The sequence below is a fragment of the Myotis davidii genome, unplaced genomic scaffold, assembly GCF_000327345.1.
Source record: "Myotis davidii unplaced genomic scaffold, ASM32734v1 scaffold291, whole genome shotgun sequence".
Classification (NCBI taxonomy): Eukaryota; Metazoa; Chordata; class Mammalia; order Chiroptera; family Vespertilionidae; genus Myotis; species Myotis davidii.
The window spans coordinates 198,864-212,909 of NW_006283142.1; the positions used below are offsets into that span (position 1 = coordinate 198,864).

The 14,046-nt window shown below is 35.0% G+C and overlaps 1 protein-coding gene across 8 annotated transcripts in view; it reads right to left on the bottom strand.

Moving 5' to 3' along the window:
- Positions 1-14,046, bottom strand: part of ZNF711 (zinc finger protein 711) — a 42,191-nt gene that overhangs the window by 5,640 nt on the left and 22,505 nt on the right. For 7 of the 8 annotated variants that reach the window (XM_006753464.2, XM_015562937.1, XM_015562941.1 and 4 more), the window contains 3 exons: positions 5,477-5,629; positions 4,657-4,794; positions 1,110-1,151 (listed from right to left, as the gene is read on the bottom strand). In XM_006753464.2, the coding sequence (XP_006753527.1) occupies positions 1,110-1,151; positions 4,657-4,794; positions 5,477-5,629 (333 nt within the window). The remainder of the gene's footprint in view (positions 1-1,109; positions 1,152-4,656; positions 4,795-5,476; positions 5,630-14,046) is intronic. The other variant, XM_006753466.2, reaches the window with a different exon arrangement.

Below are 14,046 nucleotides of genomic sequence, written 5' to 3' on the forward strand. Positions count from 1 at the left end.
GAGGAAAAAGAAAAGGAACTCTCACCATTTGCCACAGCATGAATGGAACTGGAGAGCAGATAAATACCACATGATCCCACTCATTTGTGGAATTATAAGGAACAACATAAACTGATGAACAAGGACTGATCCAGAGACGGAGAGGCATTGATTGGATTGTCGGGCTTTGGAGGGAGGGTAGTGGAGGGTGGGGGTAAAGGGGAAAGAGCAACCAAAGCACTTACATGCAGGCATATAGGCCTAACCAATGGACGCGGACAACGGGGGGGAGGGCAAGAGCGGGGGGGGGATAGAGGGTAACGTGGGGACAAGGACACATATGTAATATCTTAATCAATAAAAAATATATTTTTAAAAAAAAGATAGATGTGGCAGGCAATGTCAGTGTGATCAGTGTATACAGAATAAAGCACTTAATAAAATCTCAGTTGTCACAAATCTGTTGTGTTATGCAATTTAGTTTAAAAATGTAGACCTACAAAACTCTAGATTATACGATGTAATTTTTGCCACTCATCAATTCCTCTGAAATCAACATTTCAATATAGAGATTAAAATACCTCCTAAGGGTAAAAATGGAATAGACATACACTTTATCATAAGAAAAAGTCTCTTTGCTTAAGAAAAGAAAATGAACTATTAACCACGGAATAACACTATATAGAGTGTGTTAAAATAATAAAAATTAAGCTGACACATGGGTTCTACGTACCTGTTACATAAATCTACTGGCTGCAATAAAAAAATAGAAAACAGTTCTGCACCAAAGAAGATATTAATGAATAGTTGATATCATGAACAATTTTTATACTTCTGTCAAAATAATTTATATTTTATATATTTTTTCCATAACAGCCTTTTATAAAGCATGTGGTAAATTGCCTGGTATTGTATTTTAAGGTAAATGTAAATTAACAGCATTCACAGAATAATACAAATTATTTATGTAACTAATAAATAGGCAAATTCCTCTGTAACTAATTAGATATGGTCAGGCAAGTAAAAGTCTAAAAAATGTGTCTGTACATATAAACTAATAACTCTTCATCTGCCAAACAGTATACAAAATTGGCTATTTGACTTACAACTCACATATAAAGCTCTCTCACCTTGACAATCTTCATACCTTCTTGAAACTCTTCTTTCATCTACTAAAAAAAAAAAAAAGACTAATTAAAAACCGATATGTTGAGTATAATGATTACTAGCAGATCACATCTTAATCTACAAAATCTTACTCTGACCACCATTCCTTGAATTAAATTTTGTTGTTGACCTCTTCCATCCCATAGATTAGATAATTTCATACACTGCAAATAAGGCCTGCTGTCAAGCACCCTTGGAACTGTAATGTCCAGAAAAATCTTACTTTCTAAATAAAAACTGGGTAGATAATTCTGCAGAGTACCCTTAAAATTGAAGATTTTCAATGAAAAACTCTTGAATGAATACACCTTTAGAAAAACCAAGTTAAGATAAATTAATACATTTGAACACCAAAATTTTTCAGAGTATACATGGACCATTTTGTAAATTAAGTAGGAACAAAATAAAGTAGAAAGAAAAAATAACTTGATAAATTTACTTTTTATAACCTGGGTTTTTGTTCCTTTTCAAAACCTCAAAATCTTATTATCTGTGGTGTTAATACATGAAAATACGATTTTCCAAAAGGGGAAGAATTTTCAAAGGCTATCCCTATTTTAGAAAAATTAAAAATTTTATGGCACTTACTTATATAGGTAGGATTTTAAATAAATCCTATTTGAAAAGCACAATGCATTAACCAAGGTTTGTTTTAAATGTATTTTATTGATTTTATTTTTTTTTACAGAGAGGAAGGGAGAGGGATAGAGAGTTAGAAACATCACTGAGAGAGAAACATTGATCAGCCCCCCCTGCACACCCCCCAACGAGGATGTGCCCACAACCAAGGTACATGCCCTTGACCGTAACTGAACCCGGGAACCTTCAGACTGCAGGCTGACGCTCTATCCACTGAGCCAAACCGGTCAGGGCAGCAAGGTTCGTTTTAAATAGCCCAATATATGTGATAGGAAAATAATGTAGGTAACTAGAGATGAATCAGTCCACAGCAAAACATCTATAATAATAAAAGCGTAATATGCAAATCGGACGAACGGCCCAACAGCAGAACGACCGTCCAGACAAAGCTGGAGCTGAGAGGGCTGAGCCCCTTGAACGATTTTGTGCATTGGGCCTCTAGTTTTATAATATTAGCCAATTCATAAAGGGTATTAGCACAACATATTTAATGACTTAAAGGCTGGTCAAATGAGATATGTTATGTACTTATCAGGTGAACAAATGTCAAAGTCCTACCATATGCCATAGCCCAGACAACAGGGGCAATTGTTTTATTAACATTAGAGTCCTCAAGCTGAGTTTCAGGGAGATAAGTTCCTTCCTCTTCCCCTACAATGATTTCCATATACTAGTAAATTTCATCTGCTATTTCAGCACAACCTAAATTTTAGAAATAATTGCTTGTTTATAACCCTAAATATTTAATAAATGGGTAAAAGTTCCAAACAATTTAAATCTTTTAACTTTCATTATTTCAATTTGGTTAATTTAAAAATTACAATAGACAATTTAGAAGCTAGTGCCACTGGGAGAAAATAATTTATCAAAATTATTTCTCTCCTCTTAGAACCTAGTCCTCCTATAAAAATGGCTTTTAGATTATATAAAATATGTGTGCTTGAAATATATTGACTGATTTTATAGTCCATTGGCATAACTATATTAAAAGAATTGTATTCCAGCCCTAACCGGTTTGGCTCAGTGGATAGAGCGTCAGCCTGCAGACTCAAGGGTCCCAGGTTGGATTCCGGTCAAGGGCATGTACCGTGGTTGCGGGCACATCCCCAGTGGGGAGTGTGCAGGAGGCAGCTGATCGATGTTTCTAACTCTCTATCTCTCTCCCTTCCTCTCTGTAAAAAATCAATAAAATATATATATCTTAAAAAAAATTGTATTCCATAATTCTGCCTGATAGTTATTTGGAACTCAGAAAGCATTTCCTGCAGCATCAATACTAGAAAAGTGGTCCATGATATCTCACATATTGCAACTTACATACGGTACTGTATATTCAATGAAAATGGTCAAAAATATTAATAATGAAAACATTTTAAAATCAAATATATATATATATATAATATATTACATGTCATATATATATTGTTGGTGCTCAAGAATATGTGGATGTCCTTTCAGTCAAAAGATAGGATTTTCTGAGACTTTATTAAAGGAAAAAAGCAATAAATGAGATTCATTAAATTGTCTTGAATTTATGCTTATCCTTTCATTCACATAATGAGATCTTCTATTCCCTACAGAAGAAACAAGGGGCACATGTGGGGAAAAAGTGCTCCTCTTCTTCTCAGTTTCTGTTCTTTCAATTAACCAGAAAAAGTCATTGGTGTAAGTTACACACATTCCCATAGAATTCTGGAATCAGGTAACCTAAGTCTCCATCTCCCACCTTCTACCGTGCCCCTTTACTTACCAATGATGAAAAAATAAAAATAAAGACTTTAGAGACCAAATAGAAATTATTTCATTTAACTCTCTACCTCTTCAATCAAATCCTTTAGACGAATTTGTTTCAATATTTTCAGGTATAGTATATTATTCATGTTTGGAATTAGAATCCAGTTCCCCGTGGCTTTTAATGGAAGGAAATTTGAGGAGTGGGGATCAAAATGCAATATAGGTAAAGATGGGTACTGTCAAGGTAATGCACTTAAGTGGATGCTCTTGCCCTTCTAGGGCAAAACAAAGCAGTTTTTGTCTTAGTATGGCAAGAAGACAGAAGAAGCCTTAGGAAAGGGCTGCATTCCTACAAAGAAGTGAGAAGAAAGTAAGCAGAGAATAAAATGTCTTCATAAGGAAATGGCAGGAAAGGAAATCTGAGGCTCTTTTATCACTCTGTGATACTCAGCCCCAAGAAGCCTTAAATAGCAAGTACTTGGAGACTATCAAAGGAATCATAAGTAAAGATTATGGCAGCTTGACTTGGAAAAATACTTACTCAACTAATCCCTCAGGGATAGTAGGCAAACAACCAGTTTCCCCTTTCACTGCTAAATCCAGATAAAGGCCAACAGTGGTAATTGCCATGTGGAAAAAACAGTGGCAGTAGAGTAATAGATAGGAATTCAAACCCTACCTTCCTCACTTAATATTGGAATGACCTTGGGTAATTACTTAACATCCCTGAGCATTTTTTTCCTGTATAAAATAGGGATAATACCACCTACTTCACAGATGAGGTGTGAGAATTAAATGAGATAATATCCACATGACATATCCATTAACACAGAGAAAGTAGATTCTCCATAATTCCCTGTATCTTTGTGGGTTCTACTGAAGCCAGCAACAGTATATTGCTGATCTCTGTATCCCTGGTATCTGGACATACTATTTCATATTTGCTAATTTGAGCAATACATGTATGTATGAATAATCAAAAGGACCCTTCCCTTTAAAATTATTTTAGCAAAGGGTCAAGCTTATTTTTAGTGGCTTTTTTTTCCTATATAGTGTTTGTATTTTTGGGAATACTTTATTTTTTAAAAGAATGCATGATGGCTACAATAAGTCACTCCAGTGCCCTTTTGTTCTTACTGATATCATCTTCTTCTTGAGAAGAATCTTTAACCGCCATGTAAACCATCTTCTCCCGTTGCATTCGGCTCTGGTCAAGCACTCCAGCTACAGAATGTCCATTGGTGTACTCACTCTCTGTGACAATTTCTGTTCCACCTTAAAAAATTAAAACACATATCAAAATAGAGAAGTATCATGGAATAATTTCTTAAATTAATGAGAATATAATAAATATTTTTTAGAAAAATATTCTTCCAAAATATTCCAATACAAATTTCTAAATGTCAAGAAAACTTTCTTATAATTTACAGTTTAACTTTTTATACATCACTGACAAATAACAAATATAACACATCACACTTATACGCCAAGCATTCTATAAGACCTTTACATGCATTTACCCATTTAATCTTCACAAAAGCCCCATGAGGTAGTTATTATCATTATGGCTTACTTTACAGATGAGAACACTAAGGCAGAAGGAGGTTAAGTAAATCACAAAAGGCTACTCAGGTAAATGGCAGAACTAGGACTGAAATCCAAGCAGGCAATTCTAGCCTGCCCTTAAATACTCATTATAATTTTCACCAATGAACTAAATCCTCTCTACTCATTTGTTTTCATATATCAACTGTAATATCCTACTCATGTTTGAAAGAACCTAAGTATGATATATTCTCAATTCCTGTTTCATATTTCATATGCATTTTTATATTCCATCCCCAAAGAAACCTATAAAAAAATCTGCACTTTTAAGTCAATTTATGTATAGTCTCTAGAAAAGATAAGAATAAGTTCTAATTATTGACTACTACAGCAAAAAACTAAGTCTTTGTACCTATTTCAACATCATCTTCAGCCTCAGCTTTAAATATATACACTTTTATTACTTCTGAACCAAATCCATCTTCTTTAACATCTTGTGAACCATCACTGCCGATTTTTAATGGTGTGTTCCCCATATGCTCCAATTTCCCCCCAACATCATCCACTGTAAAATATAAAAAAGTATATATCTCAGTCAAAAAGTAACCGACATTTAGTGGGTGTTAAGCATAAGTGCAATAAGAAATAGCATGTTAACCACCTACCCACTGTATTCATTTAATGACCTATTATACAACCATTAAAAGTGGTATGTTTCATGAAAAAAAGGTGTACAACAGATATACTACATGATGATCACATTATATAAAAAACTATTCACAGGTTTCAATTTATATATATACACATATATATGTACATATATAACATTTAATACCTATATAGCTTTAATTAAAATGGTTTGGGGAAGATAAAATAATCTTCCTTCACATTCAACATTTTAAGTTAAATCCTTCTACCAAATTTAATAACATAAAAATTAGAACATTCTAACAAATGTGAGGTGATACCTCATTGTCATTCTAATTTGCATCTCTCAGGTGATTAGTGACAGAGCTTTTTTCATGTCTCTTGGCCATCTGTATGTCCACTTTAGAGAAGTGTCTATTTAGGTCCTTTGCCCATTTTTTAATTGGATTGTTTGTCTTCCTTTTATTAAGTTGTATGAATTCCTTATATATTTTGGAATAACCCTTTGTCAGATGTATAATTGCCAAATATGTTCTGCCATACAGTGGGACCCCTTTTAATTTTGCTTTAAACTTAAACTATATAGGTAGGTACATTGTTATTAACCTACCTATATAGTTTAAGTACTGTTGATATTTGGTGCCACCACGCGCTGCATATCCCGCAGCCTGCCTGTGCTGCGTCTCCCGTTGTCCAACTGACCCACACCCCCCACTTCTTCTAACGCCACTTCTTCAAAATAGACTTGCCCAGGCCGAAAACCGACTACTGTGCATAGGCCACAAAATTTCAATCGCACTATATGTGCGCGCCCGCACGTGGTATTTTGTGGAAGAGCCACACTCACGGGGCCAAAGAGCTGCAGGTGGCTCGCGAGCCGTGGTTTGCCAACCATTGCCCCAGGAGATGTACATTGTCAGAATGGCTATCATCAACAAATTGACAAATGACAAGTACTGGTGAGGATGTGAAGAAAAGGGAATTCTATTACACTGCTGGTCAAATGCAGACTGGTATAGCCACTATGGAAAACAGTATGGAATTTGGTCAAAAATTTAAAAATGGAACTGTCATTTGACCCAGTGATCCCACTTTTGGGAATATATCCTAAAAAAAACATAAAACACCAACCAGAAAGAATATATGCACCCCTATATGCAGCACAATTTACAATAGCTAAGATCTGGAAACAGCACAAGTGCCCATCAACAGATGAGTAGATAAAAAAGCTTTGGTAGATGTATATCATGGAATACTATGCAGCTGTGAAAAAGAAGGATTTCTTACCATTTGAGGCAGCATGGAAGGACCTGGAAAGTATTATTTTAAGCGAAATGTGCCAGACAGAGAAATACAAGTATCATATGATCTCATTCACATGTGAAATCTTATGAACAAATTAAACTGATGAACGAAATAGATCCAGAGACACAGAAGCATGGAACAGATTGAAGAATCTCAGAAGGAAGGCAGAGGTGGGTAATGGGGTGAGATTAACTGGGAAACTTGTATGCATATATGCATAGCACATGGACATAGACAATAGTGTGGTGAAGGCCTGGGAGGGGCAGGTGTAGGGTGTATCAGTTCAATGGGAAAAAATGGAGGGGGGAGCCATCTGGAATACTCTCAACAATAAAGATAATTTTTTTAAAAAAAGTAGTGGTCATAAAATATGCTCACATAAAAATTCCCAAATTTAAAAAGTTATATTTCTAAAACCAAGTAACATATGGAATTTAGGGTTGGAAAAAAAAGAGGGAATACAGAAAATACCTGGTTTTATAAAAAGGACTTTTCAGAAATCATTACAAAATAAAATCTTAGTACATATCTTAATTTCTGCTGATTCAATGGAAGGCAACTTCAAACCAGAAATTTAGTACATTTCTAGATTTACCAACATATGCTATACTTCAAAATCATATACATAGGTAAAGCAATATTATTTGAGAATATTACTTACATTTTAAGTATACTTTAAAAATTTGATTTTTTGCCATTTTTTGCCTTTAAGAATATTAGTTTCACATGAATACTATGTACAAATTGTGCAATGAACATAATACACTCCCTTCTTTTACTATAAATATTAAACAATATATTCCCACCAAAAATTAAATGCTTACCAATTTTTATTTTAATGTTTGTCCCTAAGAAACTGAAATGTAATCTGAATTAAAAATCTGTTCTTCCCTATTATGTACATCATAGTGCCAAATAGGAAACATAAAATTGTGAAGTCTCTGACTACATCTAAACAATTCCAAAAGTACTAAAAACAGAATAAAAAGTGACAGTAGACAGTCATCAACCCATTACTCTTAATAATTGAAGATCAACTTTATGTTCTTTGTTTCATGTAGAATAACTTCCTTATGTATTTCCTGCAATCAAGGGTTTCTGGTGATAAGATCCATCAGCTTCCGTATGGATGGGAACATTTTTATTTCTCCTTCATATTTAAAGGATAATTTTGTGGGATATATTACTCGTGGCTGGTAAATTCTCTCTTTCAGACATTTAAATATTTGGTTCGAATCTCTTCTGGCTTGTAGGGTTTCTGCTGAGAAGTCTGATGAAATTCTGATGGGTTTTCCTTTGTAGGTCACTTCTTTCTTTTCCCTGGCTGCTTTGAGAATTTTTTGTCATTAATTTTTGACAGCTTCATTAACAAATGCCTTGGAGAGGGCCTCTTTGGATTGGGGACACTAGGTATTTGGTTTGCTTCTTGGATTCGAAGATCTAGTTCTTTCCATAGGTTTGAAAAGTTCTCATCCACTATTTGTTTGAATAGACTCTCTATTCCATGCTCCCTCTTCTCCTCCTCCAAAATGCCTATTATTCTAATACTGCTTTTTCTAATGGAATCAGATAGTCCTTGTAGGGCTCTTTCATTTTTTCTTCTTTATGCTCCCATCTCTCTCTTGTTAATTTCTAGATTCCTATCTTTGATATCACTAATTCTTTCCTCCATCTGATTGGCCGTTTTCTATGCTCAGTAGTTTACTTTTTTTAAAAAAAAATACATATTTTTAAAGAAGGGAGAGGGACAGAAAGATAGAAATATCAATGATGAGAGGGAATCACGGATTGGCTACCTCCTGAAAACCCCATTACTAGGGATCGAGCCTGCAACCTGGGCATGTGGCCTGGCCAGGAATGGAACTGCAACCGCCTGTTTCATAGTCGAATGCTCAACTGAGCCATGCCGGTTGGGCTCAGTAGTTTACTCTTAAAACATTTTTTGTTGTTGAAAGTATTACATAGGTCCTCGTTTTTCCATTAACCTTTTCCATCCTGCTCCTGTCCACCCCCCACCCAGTAGTTTACTCTTAATCTCTTTAATTGCATGCTTCATTTCTAGGATTTCTGACTTCTTCTGTAAAGTTTCAATCTCTTCGGTAAAGTACTCATTTTTTTTCATTGATTTGTTTTCAGAGTACATTGAATTGCCTGTGTGTATTTTCTCACATTTTATTATTTTCAGAACTGCAATCTTGAAATCTGTCATTTATATCACATATATCCATGTGTTCCAGCTTGCTTTCTGGAGTTTTTTCATTTTCTTTCTGATCATCCTCATTACCATGGTTATTCATGGTATTTCAAGTTCTTCTTTGCCTAAGCATTTATATCTGTCCATATTAGTGAAGAGGTTTTCCTACTATTTTCTAGTAGATGGCACTGAATTGCAAGATTTTTTTTTACCTCTGTGGTCTCCCAGGCTTGACCTCCACAGCTTCCCTAAGACAATACAGATATGCTGCTTGGAGGTGCAGTTTGTTTTGCCCTCACTGTAATCACAACACCTGACCTCTGTGGGGTCCTGCCCCAAGTACTCCTCCTGGGGATCAGTCACAGAGGGATACATACAGTGGTTCTACTGCAATAGCGCTTGGTTTATGGATAATATGCTCCTCAACCCAACTCCCAGGGCAACAGGAGGAGAGCTTTGGGAGTGGTGGGAGGGCTCAATTGTTGCACTTCTTATCTGAAATACCACGCCCTGGCCCAACAGTGGATTTCTATATGGCAGAACCCTGTGCTCTGTCAGGAGTCTATTGACTCAGTCACTGTTCATTCCAATTGCTGCTCGCCCTGCTTAACTGCCCTTCCTCGACAGTTCTCTGTTCTTCAAGCCAAAGGAAGCTCCTGCTACCACCAGCATCCTTCCTCTCCTGGGTGGGTGGTGAGCTCCTGCTTGCAGGGTTACATCAGTGGGCCATCTTCACTTTCCTCCATTCTTGTCTCCCCATTTATTCCTGGTTTCCCACCTCTAGATGTTTCAATGTGCTGGTCTCTCAGGCATGCGTCTGTGTTGAGCAGGGATTTCTTTGTTGAATTATAGTTGGTTAACTTTTTGACATTTATAATTTGTGAGAAAAACATAAGAGGGAGAAAAGTCTGAACTGGCAAAGGAGGATGAATATCAGATGCACTCAAAAGAAAAAATACTACAGTATATATACAAGTTTATTTTTACAAACCTAATAGTAACCACACACAAAAATCCCCAAACCAGGATACATAGCTTCAAAAGAGGAAACAAAGGAAAGAAGTATAGAATATAACCAAACAAAAATAACAGACAGAAACAAAGGAAAAGAACCAATGAAGGCACAGAACTACCAGAAAACAAAAAATGAAATGGCTATACATAATCCTCATCCATCAATAATTACCCTAAACGTAAATGGTCTGAATTCCTCAATAAAGAGGCACATAGTAGCAGAGTGGATTAATAAACAAAACCCAAACATATGCTGCCTATAAGAGACACATTAAAGCTGCAATGACAAAGGTAGATTCAAAGTAAAAGGGTGGAAAATGATTCTCCAAGCAAATAACATCCAGAGAAAAGCAGATGCAGCCATACATATGTCTGACAGAATAGATTTCAAGATGACAAAGATAACAAGAGACAAATATGGACACTTTATAATGATAAAAGGGACACTACATCAAGAAAACATAACACTTCTTTAATATATATATGCACCTAACCAGAGAGCACCAAAATATATAAAACAATTACTCACAGAACTAAAGGAGAAACAGATCAAAACACAATCATAGTTGGGGACCTTAATACTCCATTGAAAGGTCTAGACAGATCAACCAAACAGAAAATTAATAAAGAAATAGCCCTAAATGAAACACTAGACCAAATGGACATAATTGACATTTGCAGAACCTTTCATCCCGTAACATCAACCAAAGGACTTATATGCAAGCATATAGGCCTAACCAATGGACACAGACAACAGGGGGGTGAGGGCATGAGAGAGGGGATGGGGGTAATGTGGGGATAAGGACACATATGTAATACCTTAATCAATAAAGAAATTTTAAAAAAAGAGAACATGAGAGAACATGGAAGGAAAGAAGGAACAAAGGGGAAAAGGCAGGCAATTAAGACAGGGAGAAAGAGAAGAAAAGAAAGCAAGAAAGAAAGGTATCAGTGTGATATGTTTATTGACTGATTTCAAACCATAGCATCTATGTGGTACAAATCTGTTCGTTAATTTACTTGGAAGGAATGGATGAAAAAAGCCTGAAAAAGTAAAAAACAAAACAAAAACAACACAAAAAACCCCATCAGATTATACAATCTTCTCCAGTGCACATAGGACATTCTCAAGTATAGATCATATGTTGGGTTCTTAAACTAGCATCAACAAATTCAAGAAGACTGAAATTATACCAAATGTATTCTCTAACCATGATGCCTTGAAATTAGAAATCAACTGTAAAAAGGAAGCAGAGAAATCCACAAATATGTGGAGATTAAACAACATACTACTAAAAAATTACTGGTTCAAAGAAGAAATAAAAGATGAGATCAAAAGTTATATAGAGACAAATGAGAATGACAACACAATATATCAAAACTTCTGGGATGCAGCAAAAGCAGTAATAAGAGGGAGGTTTATATCACTACAGGCCTATCTCAAGAAACAAGAGAAATCCCAAGTAGACCACCTAACATCAGATCTTAAAGAACTAGAAAAAAGAAGAACAAAAGCAACCCAAAGTCAGAAGAAAGGAAATAATAAGAATTAGAGCAGAACTGAATGAAATAGAGAACAAAGATTATACAAAAAATCAATAAAACAAAGAACTGGTTCTTTGAAAATATTATTAAAATTGACAAATCCCTGGCTAGACTCACTAAGGAAAAAAAGCAAAAAGGCCCATAGAAACAAAAAAACAGAAATAAGAGAGAAGTCACCAGGGACATCATAGATATACAAAGAATCACATTAGAATATTATGAAAGACTATATGCCATCAAATTCAATAACCTAGAAGAAATGGATAAGTTCTTATATAACCTTCCTAATCTAAATCATGAAGAATTGGAAAATCTAAATAGACCAGTAAGTAGCAAGGAAATTGAAACAACCATCAAAAACCTCCCAAAAAAGAGTTCAGAAACAGATGGCTTCACCAGTGAATTCTACCACGCCTTCAAAGATTTAAAACCTGCCCTTCTCAAACGATTCCAAAAAATTGAAGAAGCAGCAGCAATACTTCCTAACACATGTTAGGCCAATATAACTCTGATACCAAAATCTGGCAAAGATAACACACAGAAAAAGAAAACTACAGACCAATATCTCTGATGAATACAGATACAAAAACCCTAAGCAAAATACTAGCAAATCAAATACAACACTGCATCCAAAAAATACACCACAATCAAATCAGGTTCATTCCAGGGGCACAAAGATGGTTGAATAACACAAATCAATTAATGTAATACACAACATTGACAAAAGAAAGTATAAAATCATATGATCTTATCAATAGATGCAGAAAAAGAATTTGATAAGATACCTCTTATTTATGATTAAAACACTCAATAAAATAATAGAAGTGTACCTCAAAATAATAAAGGCTATAAATGATAAACCCTCAGCTAATATCATACTCAATGGCAAAAAACTGAAAGCTTTTCCTCTAAGAATGGAACAAGACAAGGATGTCCACTCTCACTACTCTTCTTCAACATAGTGCTAAAAGTCCTATCCAGAGGAATAAGGAAATGGAAAGAAATAAAAGGCACCCAAATAGGGAAGAAGTAAAATTGTCACTTTTTGCAGATGACATGATTCTGTGTGTAGAAAACCCTAAAAATTGCACCAAAAAGCTATTAGAAACAGTAAACAAGTACAGTCAAGTTGCAGGATACAAAATCAATGTGCAAAATCCATTGCCTTCCTATATACCAGTGGTTCTCAACCTTCCTAATGCCGCAACCCTTTAATACAGTTCCTCATGTTGTGGTGACCCCCAATTTCATTGTTACAAATTGAACATAATTAAAGCATAGTGATTAATCACAAAAACAGTATGTAATTATATGTGTGTTTTCCGATGGTCTTAGGTGACCCCTGTGAAAGGGTTATTTAACCCCCAAAGGGGTCGCGACCCACAGGTTGAGAACTGCTGCTATATGCTAACAACAAACTTCAGAAAAAGAAATGAAAAAAATTCCTTTGCCATTGCAACAAAATAATAAAATACCTAGAAATAAACTTAAAGAATGTGAAAGACCTATATACTGAAAATTACAAAGCATCATTAAAAGATATTGAAAAAGACACTAAAAATAAAAAAAAATTATCATGTGTTCATGGATTGAAGAATCAACATAGTTAAAATGTTCATATTACCAAAAGCAATATACAGATTTAATGCAATCTCCATCAAAATCCCATATCATTTTTAAAGAAATATAATGAGAAATCAGAGTCCAAATAACCAAAGCAATCCTGAGGAAAAAGAATGAAGCTGGAGGTATCATGCTAACTGACATCAAATTATACTACAGAGCTAAGATAATCAAAACAGTATGGTATTGGCAGAGAAACAAACACACTGATCAATGGAACAGAATAGAGAGCCTAGCTATAAAAACACATATATATGGACAGGTAATTTTCAACAAAGGAGCCAGAAACACATAATGGAGTAAAGATAGTCTCTTCAATAAAAGATGCTGGGAAAACTGGAAAGCCACATGAAAATGAATTAAATTGGATTACATTTTGTCCCCATGTGCAAAAATTAATTCAAAATGGGTCAAAGACATAAATATAAGACCAGAAACAGTAAGTTACATAGAAGAATATATAGGTACCAAATTTATGGACCTTGGTGAAAGAGAACATTTTATGCCTCTGGTGGAGGCAGACTAAGGGCAAGAAATTTAGGGAACTGCAAATCAAAACTGCAGTGAGATACCACTTAACACCCGTTAAGAGTGGTCATTATCAACAAGACAAGCAATAACGTGTTGGAGAAATTATGGAAAAACGGGAACAC